This window comes from Bactrocera neohumeralis, chromosome 2 (assembly GCF_024586455.1).
Source record: "Bactrocera neohumeralis isolate Rockhampton chromosome 2, APGP_CSIRO_Bneo_wtdbg2-racon-allhic-juicebox.fasta_v2, whole genome shotgun sequence".
NCBI lineage: Eukaryota > Metazoa > Arthropoda > Insecta > Diptera > Tephritidae > Bactrocera > Bactrocera neohumeralis.
Genome location: NC_065919.1, coordinates 25186777 through 25212640, shown reverse-complemented (window position 1 = coordinate 25212640; position 25864 = coordinate 25186777). Strand labels below are relative to the sequence as shown.

General features: G+C 36.7%; 1 protein-coding gene across 1 annotated transcript in view; it reads left to right on the top strand.

Annotated features, from left to right (window-relative positions):
- Positions 1-11885: 11885 nt before the first annotated feature.
- Positions 11886-25864, top strand: part of LOC126751312 (zinc finger protein rotund-like) — a 29591-nt gene continuing 15612 nt past the window's right edge. Inside the window, exons 1-2 of the mRNA XM_050461470.1 lie at positions 11886-12049; positions 19852-20756. Coding sequence (XP_050317427.1) covers positions 20253-20756 — 504 coding nt within the window. The 5' untranslated portion in view covers positions 11886-12049; positions 19852-20252. The remainder of the gene's footprint in view (positions 12050-19851; positions 20757-25864) is intronic.

Here is a 25864-nt window from a genome sequence, read left to right as displayed (position 1 = left end):
TCTTTTATTGTGGCTGAGAGATCTTTGCACACGTTCTCCTCAGCGCATTGTTCCTTTGATTGGCTGTCATTGCCCCAAACTTTACTGATTTCCATCAGTCAGCCATAAATCAGTCGGCAGACACGGCAGCCATGCCATTCACGTACCTCCAAGCCCACACCACGCCATATTTGGTTGATGTCCAAAATGAGAATTTTCGTCTCTGTTGAAGGCATTGAATATGAGCCGAAGAAGTATCAGCATCTTGGGCTTGATATAATATATTTATATGAGCATTTATTTGTGTGTAAGTGTATTATATAGATATGTACATATGCTGCGCATTAAACTTGTATTCCTTAAGTTTAGTATATACTCGCATTTGTGTTTATATAGACAAGCATTTTCTAAGATATAATATTTCCATTCTCATACAAGAAGTAAACATAACTAGTTGAGAGACAGAATTTTGCGGATATAAATCCGGGTATCTTCACTTGACTGACTAAGAAATGGTAAACTGCTCATTCTAATCAAAGAGTGGGTCAGTGAATACCTTATAGTGTTGCCATAAAACTTCTGAATTTAGGTATCAAAAACATATGGATATGCTCGTCATTCTTCGATCGACCAATCGGCGCGGAGGCATTAACTCCTTAACACGCGGAATTTGAATTTAAGACCACATGTCTAAGAATCACGATCTAAAACTGTTTAGCTACAAAAAAGAGTAGTCAAATTTTATCTCAGTTAGTACGAATGCTCTACAAGTAGAAGGCAGATGAGGCGAATGAGTGTGAGCAAATTTATAAGCTTCCAACGGCTAATGCACTCTTGACGATTTAACCTAGAATCCCATCAAATGCTCTCAAACACACCATTAGTTGAACACACATTACCATATCGTAATTGACTGTATGATTGGGGTTTCACACAGATCATCTTTATTAGATAGCCTCAACCATATAAAACTATGACATAGATGCGTTGCAAACAGAAAAAATGCAGACATCTCATTAATTAGATTTTAAGAATAAGACTTTTAAAAGTTACATTAATAATAATATAAAGCAAAATAAATGGTTTTTTCGGCAAAATCAATTCATTCTATTAAAAATAGTCTTCTTCTGCTTCGATACAGCTTTTTGCACAGTCCAAAAGCATGTCGAACGAGTGTTTTAGCTCGTTGGCCGGTATGGCCGCCAATATGCCCGCCAGTATGCCGGTGCAAGCCTTTTGAATGGCCTCTAAGTCTGCATAACGCTTTCCTTCCATGGGCAAATGCATTTTTTCGAAAAGGAAGAAGTCGCACGGTGCCATATCAGGTGAATACGGGAGTTAATGGTTAAAATGTGATTTTTGGTCAAATAATCGTCCTTCGAATGTTGGATTCTGAGCAATTTTTGGTCGTCAGTCAATTTGTGCGGAACAAACCGTGCACACACCTTTCGTTAGCCCAAATGTTCGGTCAAAATGCTTTAAGTCGATGTTTTGGAGATGTTCAATTCCATTTCCATGAATTTCAATGATAATTTCGGCTGATTTTTCGAAATTTTTCGAATTTCGATGGAATTTCCGGTGATCACGGATTTTGATTGGCTCACATGTTGATGTTGATTTATGTCCGCTCGACCACTTTGAAAACGTTGCAACCACTCGTGCACTCTGCTACGGGATAGGCAATCATCGCCATAAACTTGTTTCATCAATTGAAACGTTTCGGTAAAAGTTTTACCAATTTAAAAAAAAAAATTTAATGTTGGCTCTTTGTTCGAAGCCCATTTGNGCAATAAAACACAATAACTTCACTTCCAATCAATGTCATGAAATTCTCACTAGACAATCGATAAAGATAGCAGATTCTAACGCACCAGTCGACATATAGATGGCGCCACCAGGAGGCGCTAGATTCAAAAAGTCCTGTTTACTTTTGAAATTTTTAAAGTGAAAAATAAGCTTCTGATATCAAAAAATTATCTAACAAGTACTGATAGAGTCGATGCTGTGCCGATCGAAGACATTATTTGTCAGTGGTTTGGTAAGTTCTTTACAAGCTAGATGACGATCACTAGTGATGAACCCAAAAGATCCCTGCAAGAACAAGATGATCGCCGGAAAAGAATACCATTCTAAAGCGAGAAACAAAATTATATCGAAGGCTCGAAAGATTGTTATCAAAATCGTCACAATGATTGTTATCGACCTCAATGACAACTTTACTGAATATTTGAATCGAATTTTGCGCAAAACTGTATTTATTTTGAAACCAATAACAACAGTTTTATTATCATGAAAATCGTTTCATACATAGCTTAGCAATTCAAAGATATGTTTCCCTTAGAAAAGCTATTTTGAGAATCGGCAATTAATGGTGAAATTTAAGCAGTTTTTCGCCTATGATAATTTTTTCGAAGAGTGGAGAAGTAACGTTTATCTTTGGAAGTATTTTCAAGAGATAACATAAACTAAGATTAACCCAAACCAACTCTTATGCAAAGGGATTATAAACGATCTAAAGGTATCATGAATAGTTAGTGTTCTGTCTCTTTTTAGTCGTTCGATACCAAACGAGGTTTCAGACACGGCGACTCTCTATCGTGCGACTTCTTCAATTTATTGCTGGAGCAAATGATTGGAGCTACAGAGCTTAATCGAGTAAGTACAATCTTCTCTAAGAATATACTGGCTTGCGTACGCAGATGATACGAGTATTGATATCATTGACCTCAACACCTGCGTCGTTAGTTCTGCTTTCTTCAGACTGGATAAGAAAGCGAAGCAAAAGGGTCTGGTAGTGTATGTGGGCAACACGAAATATCTTCAGTCATCAAATAAACAGTCGTCGCATTCGTGACTAGGCTCCAACGTCACTGTTGACAGTCATCACATCGAAGTCCTAGATAATTTCGTCTATCTTGTAATCAGCATTAACACCAACAACAATGTCAAACTCGAATTCCAAAGCAGAATAACTCTTGCTAACAGATGCTACTTCGGACTGAGTAGGCAATTGTAAGTAACACGTGGATCAATAAGTCCCGGTACTGACGCATAGATGGCGTTGCCAACAAAAGTTCCGTATGATTTTTCATAAGTACCAACCTTCAAAAGATACCTGTCAAAATTTCATGTCATTCTGATGTTTGGTTCACGAGTTACAGTGATTTAAGTGACGCTTGTCTTGATATTATCAAAACAAGGGATTCATGTGTTGAATTATCATTGCTTTTTGATGAAGAAAAACACAGTGCAAGCTCAGCAATGGCTTGAAAAGTGCTACGGGAAATCTGCTCCATCAAAAACAACCATTTGTCGGTGGTATGCTGACTTTAAACGTGGTCGTACAGACACTGAAGATGCTGAACGCTCTGGCCGGCCAAATGAGGCAATCACACCGGAAACCATCAAAAAAGTCCACCAAATCGTTTTTGAAAACCGTAAATTGAAATTGCGTGAAATAGCTGACACCTTAAAGATATCATACGGCAGTGTGTACACTATTTTGCATGAACATTTGTCTATGAGGAAGCTGTTGTCAAAGTGGGTGCCGCGTTTGCTCACGGTGGATCAATGCGCCGTGTCACAAGTCGCTCGCTACAATGGCGAAATTGCATGAATTCGGCTTCGAATTGCTTCCGCACCCACCATATTCATCGGATCTGGCCCCCAGCGACTACTATCTGTTCGCAGACCTCAAAAAAATGCTCCAAGAAAAGAGATTCTACTCCAACGAGGAAGTCATCGCCGAAACGAACGCTTATTTCGAGGCCAAAGATAAATCGTTCTATAAGAAAGGTATTGAAATGTTAGAGAAGCGCTGGACTGATTGTGTTGCTCTTGAAGGAGACTATGTTGATGAATAAAGTCGAGTTTTGCCAAAAATATGTGTTTTTCTTATTTAGTCCCGGGACTTATTGATCCACATGTTAAGGTCCTTTCGCGACGAACAAAAACCAAACTCTGTAAGCCACTCATTATTCCCGTCGTGCTATATGGTGCAGAGGCAGGGACGATGACAACATCTGTTGGATCGACGTTACGAGTTTTCGAGAGAAATCAGCCAAACAGCGAAAAGGAAGAACGACTGGCGGGCTGTTGTAAACTCGGCTATAACCGCGCAAGCGTTATCTATACAATAAAGAAGAAGAAGATTTATTTCGAATAAAATAAATTTTATCTGAAAATTTCAAAATCTTGATCTGCAAGACCACTAACTTCATTATTTTTGGGAGCATATTGATTGAAATTCTATAAATTTACATTATATACCTATAAGCCATTAAAGGAAGCCTTTAAAATTTGCACGAGATTCGTGGTCACTTTATCTGCGTTGAATTTTTGCTTTTGTTGTTACTTCAGCTTGTACGATGTCAAAACTGAAATTATTGCGAAGGCGCAAGCATAATGACATGGATACTTTCGACGCAGCAAGACAAAAACAACAAAGCGCAGAGAAAATGAAATTGTCATAAAAAAGTTACGTATACGCCCCGGCGGAAGCCCAGCCGCAAAACAATCTGCGCAGCTAAAAAGCACCATGTCCAACAAGGAAATGAAAAAAGTAAAAAACAATTAAGTTGGAAAAAACCAACAACATGCTGTTGCAACAACTTTTTTACATTGTGCTGCCGCAAAATGTGCTCAACAAAAACTCTTCGAATCGACGAATTATATAATTTTTAGTCATCGTCGTTGACGATTTTGCTGCTATTTTATTTGTATTGCTATTTTAGTCTGATCTGTGTCGTTATGTCTCGGCTGTAGTAATTGTTGTTGCACGCGCTTAATTTTATACAATTTTAATTTTATGCCTCCACACCAAGCCCACTGCGCCTGTCGTCTGTCGTCCGTTCTCCGTCTGTCCGCCTGTACGAAGCGCAACCACGAAAACAGTGTCTCCAAGGAGTTGTCTGAAACGCTCTATGTACAGTAGTAGTTGTTTTGTTGCTTTTTGCGTAGTGTTATATTGTTGCTGGTGACATTATACTCGCAGTTTTTCTTATTGTTGCTTTCGTTTCAAAAAAACTTTTGTTGTTGTAAGCTTCACGCTTGCCTTCGTGCTGCTTCGCTTCCACGCCAACGGACAATGAAAAGTGATAGCAAGCAGCATGCAACGCGCATGCATTTCCAACCCAGCCCAACATGCAGCATCCAAGCAACAACAACTATAACAATAGAACAGCGAAGGCAGCGTGCAACAGTGAAAAAAGGGTTGTACCTTAAAATACTAATACATACAACAAATAAAACACACTTTTTGAGTATGCCATGTTTAGGTCGTAGTAAACACGCGTATTGGAGAGCGAAATAACGGGAAACAGGATGCTGGGCATGAGCAATGCAATACAAATGCGCCCCAATTGGCTTGTATCCGAACTGAAAGCGTTACGGATAAATATATTGAACAAAGAATTTGTCTAAAATTTTGTATTTCTAACAAAATTTCGTGTGCAAAATCGTTGCGAATGTTGTGCAAGGCTTGCGGGGATTCAGTTTTATAAAAAACACAAGCGCACGAGTGGTACAAAGCCTTCACAGGCGGTCGAGAGATCGTTGAAGACATGCCTAGATCTGCACGATTTTCGACCGCTCCAACTGATGAAAATATTAAAAAAGTGAAGGATATGGTGCTTAAAATCATCAGACAAGTGTCAGAGAGATGGAAAGAGATGCCGATCTCTGTCGAGTCCGTTCGAATGCTTTTGGTGGATATTTTGGATATGAAACGCATTCTTGGTCCACTCGTCCTGATAAAACTGATTTTGGTTTCAAAAAGAGTACGATTGTAACCGAATTTAAAGTTAAAACCGCAATAAATACCATCTATCATGCACCTTATTCACCAGATTTGGCTCCGTGTGATTTTTTCCTTTTCCTCAAACTGAAATTAACACTTGGTCGTACAGGTTTTCAGTTGATGGAAGAGATAAAACAAAATCCGCTGAAAGTCATCGCAAAAAGTGCTTATGAAGAGTGTTTAGAGGACATAGTAAGTCACATCTGGTGTGGATTACTTTGAAGGCGACAGAATAAATATTTTGCATTTTATTTAAAAATTTCTGGGTACTTGTTTTGTCAAATATCCATGCATACATACCAAGAGGTTCAATAGTAGAGGAAGATACCACCTCAGTCTATACCGACGGGTCCAAAATTTCTGCACTTAAATTTAGTAGGCACTGAAAATTCTTACTATTTAGGCATATCTCTCTCTATATTGGATCAATAATCTGTAACAAGATAATAGCTGTCTTCGATTCGTCAAATGTTACTCTTGAACTAGCGAATCGAACAAACTATACCAGTTGCTCAAACAAACTATATTTACGGACAGCAAACGGTCCTCCTGGCATTTTTTCACCATGACAAATTCCAGTATAGTTCACAACTAAAGATATAGTTATTTAGCTCAATGAAAAAAATTTAACTAAAATCTGTTTGTCTTCCATAAATATTTGTAACGAAAAAGTTATAAAAAAAATACAAGATGAAAGGCAATTGAGTATTTCCACTTTGTCAGTTGAACCATTCACTAATAGTGAAACCAGCTAGGATCGATAAAAGGAGAGATCAACAGACATTTCACAAATTGCAAACAACAGATGGAAAAACGTTACAAAATGCGTCAAACAAATGGCCAACATATAAAAGAACCAACTAAACTTATTAAAGGTCAAGAAAAAGTATTTACAGAATAACAGTCACCACAAGTGAAGGGCATAGATGGCCAATTTGGAGATAGCAAAGTTGTCAAAATGGGACCTAAACTTTTTGCCGTGGCTGCAGACAGGAAATAACTTTGGATTTCTGCGAATTTCCAGCTCTAGCACAGATCCGAAAAAAATCGGAACAAGCACCAAACCTTGAATGGATTTCCACAAAAGCATATCGGACTTTAAGAAGAATAAGCACCCTCAAAATGGTTATTTGAGAGAGAAGGTGAAAGTAATACCATTCAATTCTTTTCTGAATAGGTATCAAAATATCAAGTGATTTTTAGCCCGATAGGGCTTACTCTACCTACCTACCTAAACTATCAATACTTTTTCTGAAAAGAAGTTAAGGCAACCGTTTCTGCACTTTAAATTTATAGAAATCCTGAAAATTGCTTACTATTTATTCAACTTTATCCCAACTCAGGAATATTGGATCAATAATCTGTAACAAGACAAAAAATTGTCTTCGATTCGCCAAATGTTACTATTGAACTAGCGAATCGAACAAACTATACCAGTTGTTCAAACAAACGTACGTTAACATGTATTTTTACGCATGCGCAATAGTGCGCTGATTTTTTTTTAGTAGATAAATAGTTATTTATTACGTTAAAAAAATTACAGTAAAGCTTTAGATTTGTTTTCTATAAATTACTATAATTGATGGTAAGTCTTAAGTTTTAAAAATACAAGAAGAAATTTGGCAATTGGTATTTTCATTTGTCAGTTGAACCATTCACAATAGTGAAACCAGCGGCGGATTCAGAGGAGGTAAATGGGGGACATTTCACCCCGACAATCATTTAATTATGACCCAGATATGATTCCCTCATGCGGCCTTAAAAAATGTGCCAAATATATGTATATACCAACCCTTAACTAAACTATTTAATGCTTCTCTTAAGCAAGGCTTATTTCCACCAATATGGAAAAAGTCATACTTCCTTTACATAAGAGTGAATTTAGGTCATAGATTGAAAACTATAGGGAGATAGCAAAGTTGTCAACAATACCTAAACTTTTTGAAACAATTATAACAGACGAAATAACTCTTTGAATTTCTCCACTAATTTCTTGTTCTCAGCACGGTTTTCGTAAAGGTAAATCTACAGTACACAATTTGCTAGAATTTGTAACACATGTAGCAACGGGCTTTAGGGAGAATAAGCATACTGATGTTATATACACAGATTTTAGTAAGCTTTTGATAAAGTAAACCATTCAATTCTTTTGAATGAACTGGATCTATATGATTTTTAACCAATATTTCTAAAATTCTTATCTTAGTAATAGAACTAAACAAGACGATACTTTTTCTGATTTAATTAATGTTACTTCAGGCGTTCCTAAAGCTAGCCATTTTGGTCCAATTCCGTTCTTATTATTTATTAATGATATATCATCTGTTATTAAGTATTCAAGAGTTTTATTATTTGTCAGTTGCAAACAGACTTAAACAACTTAGTTTCTTAGTGTGTTAAAAGTGATATGCCCTTGAACCTTAAAAATTGTAAAACAATGTGCTTTTCCCGTAGATCTGTAGACAATACTTCATACGTAATACAAAACTTTAGCTTGGAGCAAGTATGCAGTTTTGTTGATCTGGTAGTAACTATGGACCCCAAACTCAATTTTAATCTTCACGTATCTCCCATGGTTTTTAAAACTAAAGGCGCTGTTAGTTTTGTAAGAAATTCTGTTTAAATTTTTCGTGAGGCCTACACCAGAGTATGTTTCTGTGATATGGAACCCTAGTTATCAAGTTCATTCAGAGAAGTAAGAGCCCGTTCAAAAACAATTTTTACTTTTTGCTTCAAATCATTTTCATTGGAATTCCAAACAAAACAATTTAATTGAATTATTGCTCACGAAAAGATGAGTCATTAGTTTTAACTTACATATGTATATTACGATGCCAAGAATGTGGGGGCTGCAGCCGTGCATAAGAACAAAGGCTAGTTATCGGTCAAATCGATTGGAACTTCCCGACAGCAAGTAAGCCAAAATTGTGCTGATAATTAAGAAGCTTTTAAACCAGGTTTCAAAAATTTAATTTTACTCAAAAAGACGGGCCGAGGCGTGCAACTAATTAACAATGACTTGTCCTTATAAATTAAATAACAATTTCTGTAAAATTTTTAGGGGCAAAAATATATATATTTTTTAAATACTCTTCTGTGAAGGTGTGGTCAAATTTAGCTGTAAACAAATCTTGATAAAATCCCGTCATTCTGAAACAGTTGAGGTCTTTTATGCAGAAGTGAGTAAAACGGTTGTGCATATAATTAACAACGCGTGTTGAATTCTTAAGATTTCTTATAAATTAGTTGTGTTCAGGAAACTAAATCTTTATATTTTTATTCAAATGGGTTAGATACTATTAAGGAAATAAATAATTTTAGTGGAAAAAATGGCAAGCTCAAGTCTTGTGATGAAGCTGTGATCGTACCAATGCACAATGATAGGAAGTCTTACGGAGATCTCCAAATGTATGGCCTTTAATAAAGTTAAATATTTCAACAAAAATAAAACAACAAAACAAGTTCTTAGAAAGAAAAGTGGTCGGAAATCGACTCTGCGGGAGGACGAATTAATTATCGGTAAGTCAAAAAAGGATCCCCATAAGACGGCAAATCAAATTCGAGTTGCGGTTTTTGGAGAAAATCCAAACGCACCATCAGTAGATACCGTAAAAAGACGATTACGCGAGCCAGGACTCTTTGGAAGAGTTTCAACCAAAAAGCCATTCATTACTCTCTGAACGCAATCGAAAAAGCCGCTTAAGGTTTGCAAAAAAATACCGCCATTGGGCAGCAAAAGATTGGAAAAAGTTTTATTGAGCATCTGATGAAAGTAAGATAAATAGGGTTTCTTCAGATGGGAAAGCTTATGTCCGCAGGCCTCGATGCAAAAAGTTGGACCCCAAATACACTAGGCCAACTTTAAAGCATGGTGGCGGCTGTATAATAATTTGGGGTGCCTTGTCGTGGCGAGGTGTTGGGCCTATTTATAAAATCGAGCTACCATACAAACTGCTCAATCAAACTGTATGCGAGAACCTGCGAGGGGTATTATGGCTTCAATGCAGTCAAAATTAACTTTGTTTCTGTACAGCATTTCCTCCGTGCAATAACTGTGTACGCTACATAGGTCCATGTATGTACATATGTATATTCGTTAGTAATCTAGGTTCACTTTTGACAGTCATTTTGAGCCAAAAATAAAGGCAAGGGCTATAAAAATCCAGTCGTTCACTGTCTTGTTTGTTGCGCTGAGCCTTCATTCGGTTTCTGAAATAATTCTGAATCCTTAATATTGCAATTAGAAAAGCCTGTTGCTTTAAAATAATAGAATCTCATAAGCTAGGATTGGAACATAAAACCGTTTTCAAGTAATCTATCACTCAACACATTCGATTTTGGCGGTGAAGTTGGTTAACTTTTCTAGAATTTTTTTTTAATATTAAATAAAAGGTTTCACACATTTTTATTTTTAATTAAATAAAATTTTTTTCAAAGTTATATAGTTATATACATATATATTGCATATATTTGCATTTATTTACTGAACTCTTTTCTTTGGGTTGACACTCCCATTAAAAATACAAGAACAAGCAATTTCGTGTCCAGGGATTGTGTGTCTTGGTATCAACAGCAACATCTCAAGTAGAGTCTTGAGTTCATTTCGGAGCACAAGCTTTTGTGCTGAGACTCGCTGCTCGTTAACCACCATAAAATACTCACTCGGTTTGAGTGAGCTTAAAATTACAACACGAAAGCACTCAACGCGCAACGGTAAATGAGTGCTTACTGAGACTGCATCGACCGTTTGCAGTTGATTTGGATACTTTTATGCACAAGCTCATGGTCTATATGTATGTATGTAGAGAATAGCTACGACTCGCTGAAGCGAAACAACGCCACCAACCAGCAGGCAACTACCGAATTCACGTCGAGTTGTGGCATAAACAACCCAACGAGCAAGCGACCGACCGCATGGGCGAGCAAACGACCGATTGTATGCGAGAACGGCGCGAGACTCACTTGAGCCACCAACCAACAGGCCAATAGCCCATGGGCCGAACTGCTGATGGGCAAGAGTGTCGCTAAAGCTTACAATATGCACATACATACATACATATATGCACGGTAATGTGTGTGTTCGCTTGGAGAGCGGCGGCGGAGAGGCATTTTGGAGCAGCACGAATTCGGATTGGGGATGGTTGGGGAGAGCGACTGTGCTCTTGGTGTTGCGCCAGCAGCGCGAGGCATTTGGCCGTTTTTTTCGTTGCACGCTCAGCATTCGCGTTCGGCATTCTTTCGAGTTGGTAGCAACTTTTTGCTGCTGTCGCCGCCATAAACACTTGCAGCACTCACAACACTGTAATTGAAGCGACGAAAAGGTGAACCAAAAAAAAAAACCAGAACATAAAAAACAAAGATTCCTAAAAAAATCAACACAGCACAACAGTAGGCCGATCGAGACAAAACATTTATGCTGCAAGCGAGCCAAGCAGCGGCATTGCAATTTTCGGTGAATGAGTGAAGATGCGCGCGCGCGCGATTTTCGCAACTTTTTCGGCGACCGAGCCAAGTTGCAGCCAGCAAAGTGCGAGTTGGCGTTGAAGCTGCATAATCGATCGTCTTGGTCCGGCTATTGCGGCCATTATGCGCGTTGCTACGTGTGTTGCATGCTAGATTGTTGAAGAACGGCTAGCTCCGTTTGCTCGAGACGTCGCAGCGGCACAGCAACGGCAGAAGAACACGAGAAGTGGTGCCAGCAGTTTGGTCGAATGCGAGTGCGTGTTATTTTTGAGTGCGAAAACGCATAAGAATTGCAGCTTGCAACGGTGTTGCAATAACGTTTAGGCCGCCAAGCGCGCGACATTGAAACCGAAGCGAGATATTGAATGTGCAGAAAAGGAAAACGAAAATAAAAATAAAAATAACAACACCAAACATATGCAAGTGGTGTAAAAAGTTGCAATACGAAACCAGATGCAAAGTGAAAAAAGCGGAAAAGTGAATAAGGTGAAAAAGTGTTCCGGCGTTTTTGCATTTAATTGCGAGCTTTTGTTTTTTCACGCAACGCATTCTTGTTGCAAGTCAGTTTGCAGCGACAAAATAAGAAAATTGATGATAAAGTGCATTGCAAGAAGTGAAGTGCAACATTTTTTTTGCTCAAAGAAAAACGAGTATTACATATATGTAAAAGTATTTAATTAAATCACCTTGAAGTACACATTGAAATGCCAACAAAGTGTCGCTTGCAACATTGTGCTGCAAAAATCGCCGTGAAATTTTGAAAAAAGCGCAGAAAGTGAAACAACGTATAAGTGTTTCTATGTGAAAAAGGTATTCAGTGAAAACTTTTGTACTCAAAGTTATGTTCCATAATCGCTTCAAGCGAGCCCTAAGCCGTCTGCAACCGGAAGTTTTGTAGGGGCTATTTTCTTAGATCATCTTCACTCACACTTGAGATTGAACAAAGTCGATTTTTGTATAGTTTTCAGTTTGTTCCGTTGGCTTAAAACCAAGAACTTATCACTATCTCAGATGCGCATACTGGTAACTCCTCCCCAAAATAAAGTGGGTCAGGTATTCATAAATATACATATGTTCGTCCAGATCGCTTATAACCTAAAATATTTACTTAGGTAGAATGGGAAAGTTTCTTCACTGTCTTGACTACTTAGAACTTATAATAGATACAAGAAAAAAGTGAGCCTGGTAATAAAACATTGGCAGGAATAGGTATGTAGTAGGATATTACAGGCCAAAAACAAACATTCTAATAACGTTTCATGGTTTAACATTATTATACATTACACTGCAATAAATAGAATGAAAAAAAACATATAAGGAAGAGTAAATCCTCTGTAAGGAAGGGACTAAGTTTCTTCGTAACCGAACATATTCTACTCTTGCAACTTGCAAAGATCAAATCCTTCACGTGCATAAGCTTTGCAAGTTGTATAGGGTCCAAGGCAGGTTTTCACCGGATTTTAATCATTTTAGGCACAAATATGTGCCGTTATTAGAAAAAGCATGCTCTCTCAATTTTATTAAAACAACTCACATACATATCTGCCGCTATGTGCGGTATAAATTTAACTAGAAGTTCGAAAATCTTTATAATGGGTTGTCAAAAAAGTCTTGCGGTATTTTTATTGAATTTTTTTTTATTGAAATTGAAATGAATTTTTGATGACTCATGCCCAGCTCTTGACCGATGCTACGGCTGCTACTATGCCGGTCTCTTTCGACCAATTCAGCGATTTTATCGCCATTTTCGACGACAGGACGGACGTGGCGCATCTTCGACCACCTCTAAGCACCAGAACGAAAACGTTGAAACCATCGTTGTGCGGTGGAAATGGAAACTGTATCGGGTCCATAAACTGCACAAATTTTATTGGCGGCTTGAGATGCATTTTTGCCTTTATCGTAGTAGTACTGTAAAATATGTCGTATTTTCTCTTTATTTTGCTCCATGTTTGCGACGCTATAACTCACGAACGACTTAAAAGAAACGACAATCAATCAAACACGTGTTAGCCCGTGAAATAAGCTTTCCAAAACGGTATAGCATGACCCGATGCGACGAATAAAACTAGAACTACGCGCTTTCAGCGCCAATTAGCGAAAATACCGCAAGACTTTTTTGACAACAATATTAGTAGGTACATGGGCGCTAAAAAAATCATTGATCAACCCAATTTTGACATACAGACATACTATTATTAGAAAAATATTCTCTCCAAAATTCCATTGTATCTCCCATAGATTGAGCGATATTTTCGATAAAAAGTTGGCAATTAGAAATTCGATCCTCATATTCAGTATCCGAGGATTTGTATAGTTTTGGTTCGATTTGGACGATTTTTGGTCTATATCAGATGGCCTATTTTAAGGCGCACTATTAGCACTATTCTTTTTAGCCCTATACATTTACTGGTGCTTGCATTGCATGGTGGAAAGCGAAAGAATCAGAAAAAATTTAAAATTGTGTTATATGGGAAGTACGCGTGGATGTAGCCCAATTTCGCTAGTTTTTGTATTGGATCAAGAAGATCGGAATAATTATATATAATATATATAATATATTTATAATATATATAATAATTATATATAATATATAATTATATATTCCAAATTTGGTCGATATTGGTCATGTAGGTTCTGAGATATGGGTTCTCGCGAAAGTGTGAGCGTTGCCAAGTTCATCCTCAAATTTAGAGCCCGGCTTCTATAAAGTTCCCTTGTATCATCTCCGGCGTATTTATTTGTTGATTTATCGCGCATTCAATAGTTTTTAACGGAACCGGTATATGGAGAGTATTCACCCGATTTTATCACTTTGTACAGTATCGGTTTGCCACGCTAAGGGATTTGTCCTGAGCGAATTTATTAGGGGATATACATTAAACCTCGGAGAGGGCGAGGCCACGACCATTTTTTCAAAAAGTTTAGTCCACAGGTGCCACAAGTTTACATCTTAATTTATTGCTATGTTATGGTACTCTATATGTTTTCGGTTAAAGGCGTGGTAGTAAACCGATTACGCCCATCTACGAACTTGTCCTCACTTTTTTTCACAAGGAAAACTTGTACCAGGTTACATTAAGAGAAATGAATTTTTACTGAAGTTATTGTTTGCACGAACGGACAGACAGAATTCAACTCGTCTCTTCTTTCTGGTCATATATACATAGCTCTATATCTACCTCGATTAGTTTTAGGTGATACAAACAACTGTTAGGTGAACAAAAGTAGTATATACTGTGGCAACATGTTCCAAGAATATAAGAAATGAGCTAAAACACTACCGTCGGTCGCACCCAAGCTAAAATACCCCCACAAATAAAGCAGTTTTCGTACAAGAATTTTTGATCGTTCGGTTTGTGTGGCAGCTATATGATATTGCAGTTAGATCTGAAATCTTTTTTCAGATTTTAAAGCGGTGTCTAGAACAAAAACGCATGCCAAATTTGATGAAGTTATATCCGCAAATAAAAGCTTTCCACACAAACACTTGATGCCGATCGTTCTGCTTGTATGACAGCTATATGCTTTAGTGCTCCGATATCGGCAGTTCCGACAAATGAGCAGCTCTAAGAAAAGTAAAGAACGAGTGCAAAATTTCAGATCGATAATTCGAAAACTGAGGGACTAGTTTGCGTATATACAGACGAACATGGCTAAATCGACTTATGTATATAATTTAATGGTGTCAGACGTTTCTTTCTGAGTGCTACAAACTTTTTATACCCTGTTAAGGGTTAAAAAAAAAAAACAAGTAAGAGAGTTCTAAATTAGGGTGTGAACGAATAATTTATCCCTTCTCAATTTTCCAAGATCAAAAGTGTAATTATGTTATGTTAAAATCTGTTGTGAAAGACTTCAATATTAGTTATTCGACGAAATTATGAATCACAAACATATTTGACTTAAACTAGTAAAGTTTGTCTAAGTAGCAAAAAGAAAGATACATACCGATATCTATGACTTATGTTGCCGAATAACATAAGGGGTTATATACCTTTTATAATTTCAAAAAATCGAAATTTTTTATTGCTTTATCTTAAAGAACAACTCCTTGAGAACATTTTCTCAAATTTTCATAGAGATTCGAGCAGTAGAAAAAAAGTTACAGCACTTCTAACCGCGCGCCTCGTCGCGGCCCCAAACCCGATCGGCCAGCGTCACGTGCGAATATCTCGAAATGGTGTTTTTTGAAAAATGACTTTGCGGTGACATGGATTGGCGGAAACCTACTGAACCGATTTACTTTCACATTTTTTTTTAAATGTTCGTAATGAAATTTTTCTGTGCTTGAACGTTCGACTTTTTCCGCACAAACTTTTTTTCGCCGAAATGAATTTTTTAGTGAAATTTCTAGTGACCAAAAAGTTAAATTTTTGCATAAAACGTTCCCATGTGCAGAAAAAAAAATCATAAAAACGATCGTTCAAGCACAAGGAATTACACTAAACTAATGAAATGTGTTTACTTTTATGGTTTCAGTTGACTTGTTCGACCTGGGGAATTGTCACCGCAAGGCTCTGCCAAAAAAAGGCCTCTAAGGGAAACAGCCACGCCTTAAAAACTATTTGATATTTTTCCAAAAGTGTACTATCAAAAAATAAAAAAAAATTCATGTAATGAAATAATTGCTACATACCTAAAAAAAAATCCGAACTTTCCTTTTTTTCTTCGACAAAGAAGGTATATAACCCCATAATGCAAATTGACATATTCTTGCTGAAATCAATTGTACGAAATTTAAAATATTTGCTAGATTTTAGAGAAAAAGTAATAGGAGGCGCGGCTACCGTTATACTATATTAGGGGTTGGGTTTAGACCGATTTTATTCACATTCAGCTTGTGGTTAAAAACACCTAATTCTATTAAAATATCGCACATAATTGTTAAAATTCATCTAGTAAAGCAAATAATTCACACGATTATAAAATTCACAATCATCATAGAAATACCCTCAATCTAATTAACATAACTCACATAGTGACCGATATATGTGATATAAAGACAGGTCTATGGGCGTTAGGTGAAGTATTGACACGATTGTATCCATTTTTGATACAAGAACACAATATTATGAAGAAAAGATTCCTTCGAGATTTAAATAATATATCTCACAATCGCTAATATTTCCAAGCCGATCCACATTATCGGTATCGGAGCACTTAAAAAGTTATAGACCGATTTCGGTAATTTTTAATCTGATATGACATATATTACCGATAATTTCATTGGTGGTTTTGGTGGTTAATTTACATATAAACTGCAGAGTGAGAGAAACGTATGGAATTGAACTTGTGGGAGTGTTTGTGTTCCACTGTTAGGGATAGCCCTTTATAATTTTTCTCTCAAGTGCCTTTTTTGGACGTGGCAATCAAGGCCGGAAAGGGGAATGTTTTGAAAAATTTCTTTATTTTGGGAGTTAATTTTCTAGTGTAATGAGATGTTGATGAAAATGTGGACTGATACTATTTTTCTGATATGTAAGAAGGTTTTTTCTTTACGGATGAATAGTCTAGAAATCCTTTAAGCATATTTCAAAGCCCCCGAAAAATTCAAAATAATTGAAAGTTTCATTAAACCGACAGTGATACGTTCTCATTGTATTAGATTGGCATCCGAAATAAATTTTTAATAAATGATAATTTTTTTATGATAAGAAAATTTGTTTGATAATTATATTGACTTCGCATTAACATCAAGTCTTTCATAACATTCGTAATCTTGTACGCTAGTGTCAAAATAACGCTTTAATAAAAGAAAAATTGAACTTTGATTCTCAAAAAACCAAAAGATTGGCTATAAAATGAGTCACTTCAAGTTGTTGGAAAGTTAAAAAGAACAGCTATATTGTGAATGAGTGTTTTATAAATGCTAAGCAATTTTCGTACAATTTCTAAGCACAAAACCGTTATCGTGCAATTTAAGCCTTCTGTTAAGTTCTAATAATCTACTATTGTGAGCAAAATATAGTATGTAAGTCCCTTCAACGAGGCATTTCTTTCTTAGGTTGGTATGACTGTCAGTGATATCTGTATCAAATCTCAAATCAAAATTATTATTAGTGTTTAGAATACGCTTGTCTGTCTATAGTACATAAAGTGCATTCGGTGATTTTTATGATTGAGTGAAATTATTCAACAAAGGATTTCCATTACATTTTGTGTGTGGAATCAAATTTCCGCTGCCGAAACGTTCAGAATGTTGGAATAGGCCTTCGGTGATAATTGTTTGTCGCGTTCAAGTGTTTTTGATTGGTACAAATTATTCAAAGATGGTCGAGAACGAGTTGACGATGAATAATGTCCAGGAATGCCATCAATATCAACTGAACGTCAATAAAATAAAGGAATTGGTGCTTGAAAACCGACTTTTAGCAGTTAAAGATTTTACTGACATCGTTGAAATATCGGAGTGATCAGTGAAAACCATTTTGAAAGATCAGTTGGGCCTAAGAAAAAGCGAAAGCAGAATGGTCCCTAAATCAACGCGTCGCGTTAACGTCTGTGAAAAAATGCTTTCCGACAACCAGGATGTCATGAAACGATAGTAATCTATCGATGAGTATTGGGTCTATGCTTAAGACGATAAGACACGATCACGGCCGAATATCGTGGCAAAAGTGAACCAAAGTTGAAAAATCCTCTGAAACCAAGTCAAAAAATCAACAGTTTTCTTCGTTTAACGAGGTGTGGTGCACTAGGAATTCTTTCCTGCCAAACTGTCAACAAGAAATACTATTGTATTTGAGTGTTATGCGTCGTTTGCGTGAAGCTATTCGAAAAAGAGTCTGGCCGGCAACTCTTGGTTTTTGCACCACGATAATACATCGTCGCATTCAGCATTGAGTCTTTGTGAGTTTTTCGCTAAATTTTCAGCCAATATGGTGACGCAACTACCGTATTTGCGTGATTTAGCTCCGTTTGACTTCTGGCTATTCAGCAAACTCAAACGACCGCTCCGGGGAGTCAATTGATGACATTAAACGAAAATCGCTACGTGCATTGAGGGCCATTCCGGAAATTGACTGAAACAACTGTTTCGAGGCTTGGAAAAACCGTTGCCACAAGTGTATTGAGGCCAAGGGGGATTACTTTAAGGGGACGATTTGAAGAATAAATTAAGAATTTTAAAATTATGCACAAAGTCTTACTATTTTTTGCTCATAGTAGTATAGCTCGAAATGTAAAGCGGAAAATTTGGAGATCTCGAATAAAAATCTGCACGTGAAATTATAAAGTGATAGAGATTATTTGAGAAAATCAGCATTTTATGTTGGATTTTGTAATATTCTTTTCGTCTAATCGCATTTGAAGAAGTTTAATTATTTTGGAGAAGGGGTACTTTAATTCATAATATATAGGTGTATTGTAGTTGGACCTGAGCGGAGTTGCGAATTCTTTTATTAAAATTATTTGAATTAAAGAGTAAACTTTCAATTTCTCTGTGCGAGCTGTGTTGAAAGATAGTAGAACACTAAGTAGACAGACGAGAAAAAATACACATTTTAAACCATTGTTTTATAATTAATTTTAAAATTTATATATTTTTGGACCATCCGGTATTTAAGATTACATTTTAGAATCAAATATCTATGCATGGGTTATATATGGGTTTTCAATTTGCTTGCAACCTCATCTTTGGGATTGAAAAAAAAATAAAAAAAAATTTATATATTTTTTAATTAAGATTTTGGAGATTTTTAAATTTAATTCAAATCAAATTTAAAATTTAATTCCTTTAATCTTTGCCTCATGAAAGCTAAACCTTCATTAATCAGCTGAGAGTTAGCCAAGCATTTCACCAGTTACATTTAGATACCAGTAATTGGGGTTAACCCCAGAATAGCTAGCCATTCAGAAACCGTGATTCGCATATGGGTCTAAATAAATGCACAAAACTATCTGAATTATCAAATTGATAGCTGATGAAGGATAGCTCATTTTTGAAAATTCATCATCAGAATATCTTAAGGGAGGACACCTGTATACAGTTAGAAGACCGGAAAAGCGATTTTTCAGAGTTTTTCCTGTAAAAGTTTTAAAGTTTATTGATCCAAAAATATATACGCATTTTATGGTATCTTTTAACTGTATTTTTAACTTAGTATTAGCAAAAATATTTATTTGGAAAGGAACTACAGCTGATCTCCGAGAGCTCCTCTCAAAAAAGACGTTTTGCGGTGACCACTATAGCTCTGAACTTGATCCTTTGAAATTAAAAAAACCAAACAATTTTCATTAAAGTGATGTAAATCTAGTAATTTATTGAAAGAATAAGCAAAATAAAATTTTTTGACAAAATATTGGTTTCTAAAAAAAATCGATTTTTGACCAACATTTTGGTCTTAAATTGTTTATAAAAAAATATTTATCTATAAGAAAACATTTTCGATTAATTTCTAAAAAAATGATGATTTTTAAGGTTAAACGCGCGACAACATAGCGTCAATAGATAGTAAATGCATAAGTATTTGCATCAGGATAGTTAAGGTCTCAGTTCATACATACCTACAGAAATAATAACGAGCAATTTTCAAGACCTCGTTCCGAAAATCAAATAAGAATCGTGTTTTAACAACAATCAGAATTCATTCGGCTGCTTTCTTTTGCAGATTTTCAAAACTAACTGTGAATAAAAATACAAACAATAACAAATACAACGGAAAATATTTTATGGAGTGAAAGCAACTGAAAGTTTTAAGTGTTAACTTGTGGAAGCTCAGAAAGTTTTATTCATTGAACCAAACACGACGATGAAAGTTTAAGTGAATTTCGAATTATCTATGGGGAGTTATATAAAGCGTGAGATCGAAAAAAGAAATTTCATCAGTGATATGTGAAAGGCAACAACAAAATTCTACAAAATAATTTAAGAAAAGTGAAAAGTGTGCAAACCATTTAAACACCCAGCTCCCTAACATTAATCAATCAAATCGATTAGACTTCAAGCAAATAGTGTGGCGTGTGCGTGAAATTTAAGTGAAATTGCCAAATCATCGTTCACCGCGTTTAGATGATTATGCATGGTACCTGGTACAAGGGACCACAACTGGCGCATCGCACACATACCCACAGCGATTACCATCGGGATTATACACCAACTCATCATCAAGCCCACCATCTACATCCACACCATTCTCACCATCATCAGGCACCGCCGCCGCCACCACCACCACCGACGCATTTACATTCGCATTCTCATCATCCACACCCGTATCGTTCGTATCCTTCGTTTGTTGTTGCACCGTATCATGAGTCGCCGCCCAGCGCTGCGCCAACACCCGCATCCACGCCAATACCAACGCATACGCCTGCAGCGTGCTTGAACGGTGTGCCGGCACCAATACTGGTGGAAGGCACCTTTGCCGCCGCTGCTGTGTCCAATTCAGCCGTCGGCATCAATCAATTGGCGTCGGTGTTGAGTCCAACAATTAAAATTGAACAACCTTTTGGTGAACCGCTATCGGTGGATGAGTATGCGCTGAATTTGGATTGCAACATCGAAAATACTTTTCGGGTGAGTCAAAAAATATATTAACAGCACTTAATTTGATCAAATATGTATATATGTACCTATATATGAAATTTATTTATGCTAACATTTTAGATAAGATTAATAGATGAGGATGCAGCGCGACCTTAGGTCTATTGTGCCCCTTCTAAATCACAGCGGCACACCTAGAGTCAGCTTATTGATAATTCCAATATTCTTCTAGGTGCTAGTGAGGTGATGTGATCCCTATTCGGAAACAAGAGTCTAAGGGCCTTTATCCTGCGCCTGCAGACTGCTATGCGGTCAATTAGCAGTTTTCGCCGTACCGGTAATTTGCACAAGAAGATAGGCCCATGTTATATACTTAAGTGTTTCTTCAGCTTTCAGTGGCCAGCGTAGAATGCGACAAGTGGACTGAGTTTGTCTCTAGGGAAGTTGATTACATATTTAAACCTGTCTACTCCTTCTTCCTTTACGGTATGAGGATTCAACGCGATGAGGGGTTCAAGTCCTATCATATTAGTGGATACTGCGGAGTGGGCGAGCTCATCAGCCAGATCATTCCCCGCTATACCTTTGTGACCGGGCACGTAGATGCGGTGCACATGATACTATTCAGCCGTTCTCTACACTACTGCACCAGTAACGATTTGATCTTGTAGGCAGAGATTGCTTTAAGTGCCGCCATACTCTCGATACGTTTATTGCGATAGTTGAGTAGAAGATTTGAGTCTACGCACCGACTTTTGGCAAAGACTTCTGCTTGAAAAATGCTCGAAAGACTTCTTACATAGGAGTGGAGAGTTTGGTGCGTGGTCCTACGACTTCTGCACCAATTCCCTCCGACGTTTTCGAGCCTTCGGTGTACCACTTGATTGTACTCTCCTTAAGCAGTAGCTCCAGAGTGGTCATTCCATTCAGCCTTACCTTTTTGAGAGAAGAACAAATAATATTACACCACTTAATTTCTTCATCCTCTGGGAAGAGAATACCTTACCTCTGCCACACCCTTCTGCTGTCATTTGGAGCAGCGTGTGTTTGGCTATCTGACCTTTTACTAGGTGAATTGGTGTGAGCTCAAGCATGATTTCAAGTGCTGCCGTCGGGCATGTGCACATGGCGCCCACATGCGCACAGGTATGCAAGTCGTTGCAGCTTCGTTAGTTGGAGCCCCACCGAAGTCTGCGATGCTTTTGAAGTCCATATGTAGAATTTTTGGTTCGGTAGCTGAAAAGGTGTTAGTTTCGCCGATGTTCGGCATTGCTGGATAAATATTGAATTTCTTTTCCCTGTCTCGAGCATTCGTCGATTCTTCAAAAACAAAGTGATCTAAATTGCTCTAGATACGATGTAAAATAATTGCAATTGCGTACTCTACTTGATCTTAAGTTAGTAGATAAATAGGGATACATTTAATTGCAAGTTAAACCGAAACGTAACCTGTGAGTCTTTGGCGCCGAAAAGCTTTTGTAATTTTTATATCCTGAACATATGTGACCTGGTCTACGAAAAGGGAGCTAACGTGCGAAAACTAGTTTTCTGAGAAACAGCTGTTAAAAATAAACAACTCGTTTCGTCAGTTTCTCGTTTGAAATTGATTTTTTGCTAATCCCCCTTTCCGTAGACCAGGTCACATATTAAGTTTGCCACGAAGTTTGTACTTCCAAGAAGAAAGCGTCGGAGACCCTATAAAGTACATAATATCATCAGTATGTTGAGCTGAGTCGATAAAGCCATGTCCGTCTGTCAGTCTGTCTGTCTGTCTGTATATATACGAACTAGTACCTCAGTTTTTAAGATATCGTTTTGAAATTTTGCAAACGTCATTTTCTTTTCAAGAAGCTGCTCATTTGTCGGAACTGCCGATATCGGACCACTATAACATATAGCTGCCATACAAACTGAACGATCGGAATCAAGTTCTTGAATGGAAAACTTTTGCATTTGACAAGATATATTCACGAAATTTGGTATAGATTATTTTCTAAGACAGCAAGTAATTTAATGTTTTTTTCTTTCTTGATATAATGTTTTTTCTTTCTTGATATAATTGAAATGTGGTGGGAGTATACTCCAGTCCAAGGAAAAGAACTTTATTATCGAATTTAGAAAAAAATGATTAGTCTTCCTTCCTCTTCTTTTTCACCTTCTATTCTTGTACTATGAGGTAAAAAGTTTTTACTTTTCTGGCGGCTTTAAGCTGGTTCTTTTAATTGTATTGTGTTTTCCCTCTAGAAGTCCTTTAAAATTAAGCTTTTTTCCATTTTCATCTTCTTTCTTTTTTCATTTTTGACATTGAATAGCGAAGAGGCGACAATACACCTTCCTGAGAAGTTACTGTTCGCGCTAGTCTGAGCAATCGTTCCATCCTGCATTAATCTTCCTGCAGCTTAGTAGAGCTTATATCCATGTTCTAATGGCGGCCTATATCCCGACTGCTTCCAGACTATTAACGATTGCATCATTGACCCCCAGGTCATTTTCTTATGCTTGAGAGCTCTCTCTATATTTAAAGCTAGCTCATAAAGTGCAGTCTCAATGGATCTATCCTTCGTATAAGCTTGTTGAACTTGTTTTGAACATTATTATTTCATTCATTTTAGAGATTCGGAAATGATAATGATAAATGATAATAAAAATTATTTTCTTTAAGCTATTATAGAAACTTTATGCGGCAATATGTATGTATTTATATTCAAAAAAGCAATTACATTAGGTTGATTGTCTTCTAAAAATTTGCTCAGAATGAGCAACGATGAAATTAAATATTAAAAAATAAGTGGTGTAAATTTAGAATTTTCGTTCTTTGAAAAATACATTTACTCATTTGTCTAGATTATTGTTGTCGCCTTCAAAATGGTCCCTATTCGATGTTATAAACTTAACCTCCTTCCAACCGTCGTAACACTTTTCAAACTCGATTTTTGGGATAGCCTTTAGCTCTTTAAGGGGCTATACCAGTGTGGCGCATGAAAAATTAGACGATTTTCGTGAATTTTTTTTTTAAAGAAAGTACTTTATTGAATGTTTTGACGTTCTATGGATGTACGTAATAAAATATATTTTTTAGGTATATCAAATTTTTTGCCGGAAATGCCGAAAAAATGTGCCTCAACTGCTGGCATGATTCCGGTCGAGTGAGTAGCTGAAACCAAAAAATTCAAAATGTTTATTACATAAACTTAAATATATTTTCTATACAATGAACTACGATCTTTGAAAAATATCAAAAATTAAGAAAATGGCGTAATTTTGAAAAAAAATCGTTTTTTACGAAAAAATTGTCGTTTTTTTAATGCCAAATTGACAATTTTCAACCAATCAAAAAGATCGTAGTCCATTGTATAGCAAATGTATTCAACTATACCAGTTTTAATTTGAAGTCGATCGGTCAATTTCACGTTGAGCTATGATGTCAGCAATTTTTAAAAATGTCGTTTCGAGAAAAACGCGTTTAAAGTTTCTCTTATACGAGTATGTACATACATATATGTTTGCACCTTTGAGCGGTCGCGGTTTAGAACGCTGCCATTCAAAAACTCTTCAAGATACGACCTTGCCGATTACACAGGATATTTTTGAATATTTAAACTATCGAAAAAGCAAAAAAAAAAATTTTTTGTTTGAAAGTGTCACACTGGTATAGCCCTTAAGCGCTTTTTATCTATCTTGTAAAACGACGGCATATTAGAGTTCTCTTTATTTTTGGAAATAGGAAAAAGTCACACGGAGCCATGTCCCATTAGGGATGCTGGGATCTCGTTACGTGTATTTGGCCAAGAATTCAGAAACAAGTAACGAAGTGTGAGCTTTCAAGACACCACATACACCTGAAAACTTTATTTTACTACAGGGGCATGTACATATGTATACCAACATATTAAAAAACTTGACAATTAGAAAATTAGATAAAATATTTTGAAACCGACGCTGTTTCCTTTTACTATATTATTTAAAAATTATTAATTTCACAAATTCAACTTCGTTTGAAAGAAACATATACACGAAATCTCACATATGTATGTATATATTTAAACACATATTTATTAATTTTTTTGTTAGTAAGAGGAAGCATCGAAAACCGGAATGCGAGCCTTTAATCCGCTAAACCTAAGCTACTCGCAACTCAAAACTCTCCCACGGTACCAGAAGATACGGTATTATTTCGTGGGAGTGACAAGACAATTTACGTCTCCTACATAGCACGAAAGGACTGACACTTATTCTGCTACTACTCGTTAATGTCACGATTAAATATTGTTAAATATCTCTCGTCTAAGCATTCATTTATTCATCCGAACACACTAGTCAATGTTGTCAGAGCTTTGCTAACTTCAAAAATAGATTATGGGCTCCCCATCGATGGCAATTGCTCCAAAAGCAGTATCAACCTTTTAAGTGCACCTTACCATTGGGCAATACGGCGAAGTCTCCGGGCCTTTCCAACCTCGCCAATAAAAACGATAATGGCTGAATCTGGTTTACCAACTATTCAAAATAAAATTATAGATTCTTCGCTTCAAATTCTTGCGAAAACGGCTGAGAACACCAACCCATTACTAAATACAACTATCACCCATGCCACGAAAAAAAGAAAAATTCCAAGAATACAATCGGCTATTTCGAGATGCTTAAGTTTCGCTGCAGAAAATAATATTTTACGTAACGCAACATGCAAATTCACCTCTCGACATCCTCCCTGTCTGATCAATGATAAAATCCTACAGAATAAGCTTATGTTTTTGTCCAAGCAAAACACACCAAACGAAGTCTTTCAACAAACCTTTGCTGAACTGGAATCTAATTACACAAATAATGGCTGGAAGTTATTGTTTACGGATGGCTCCAAGTCCATCGATTCCACTTCGTTAGCAGTTGTCACTGCCACAGGAGAAATTATTTGCAATTGGCTTCTTCCCTCAACGACCTCTGTATTTACCGCTGAAGGATCTGCTATCCTTCATGCAGTTAATTACGCAAAAAAGACTAAAGGAAAGTTCCTCATCTGTACAGACAGCAAATCGTGTATGTCTGCAATAACGTCTCCTTCCAATCGCAATCCCATAATAGAAGTTATCAGAGATGCGGTCATTGGTGCCCCTCAGAAAATCCAAGTAATGTGGATCCCTGGC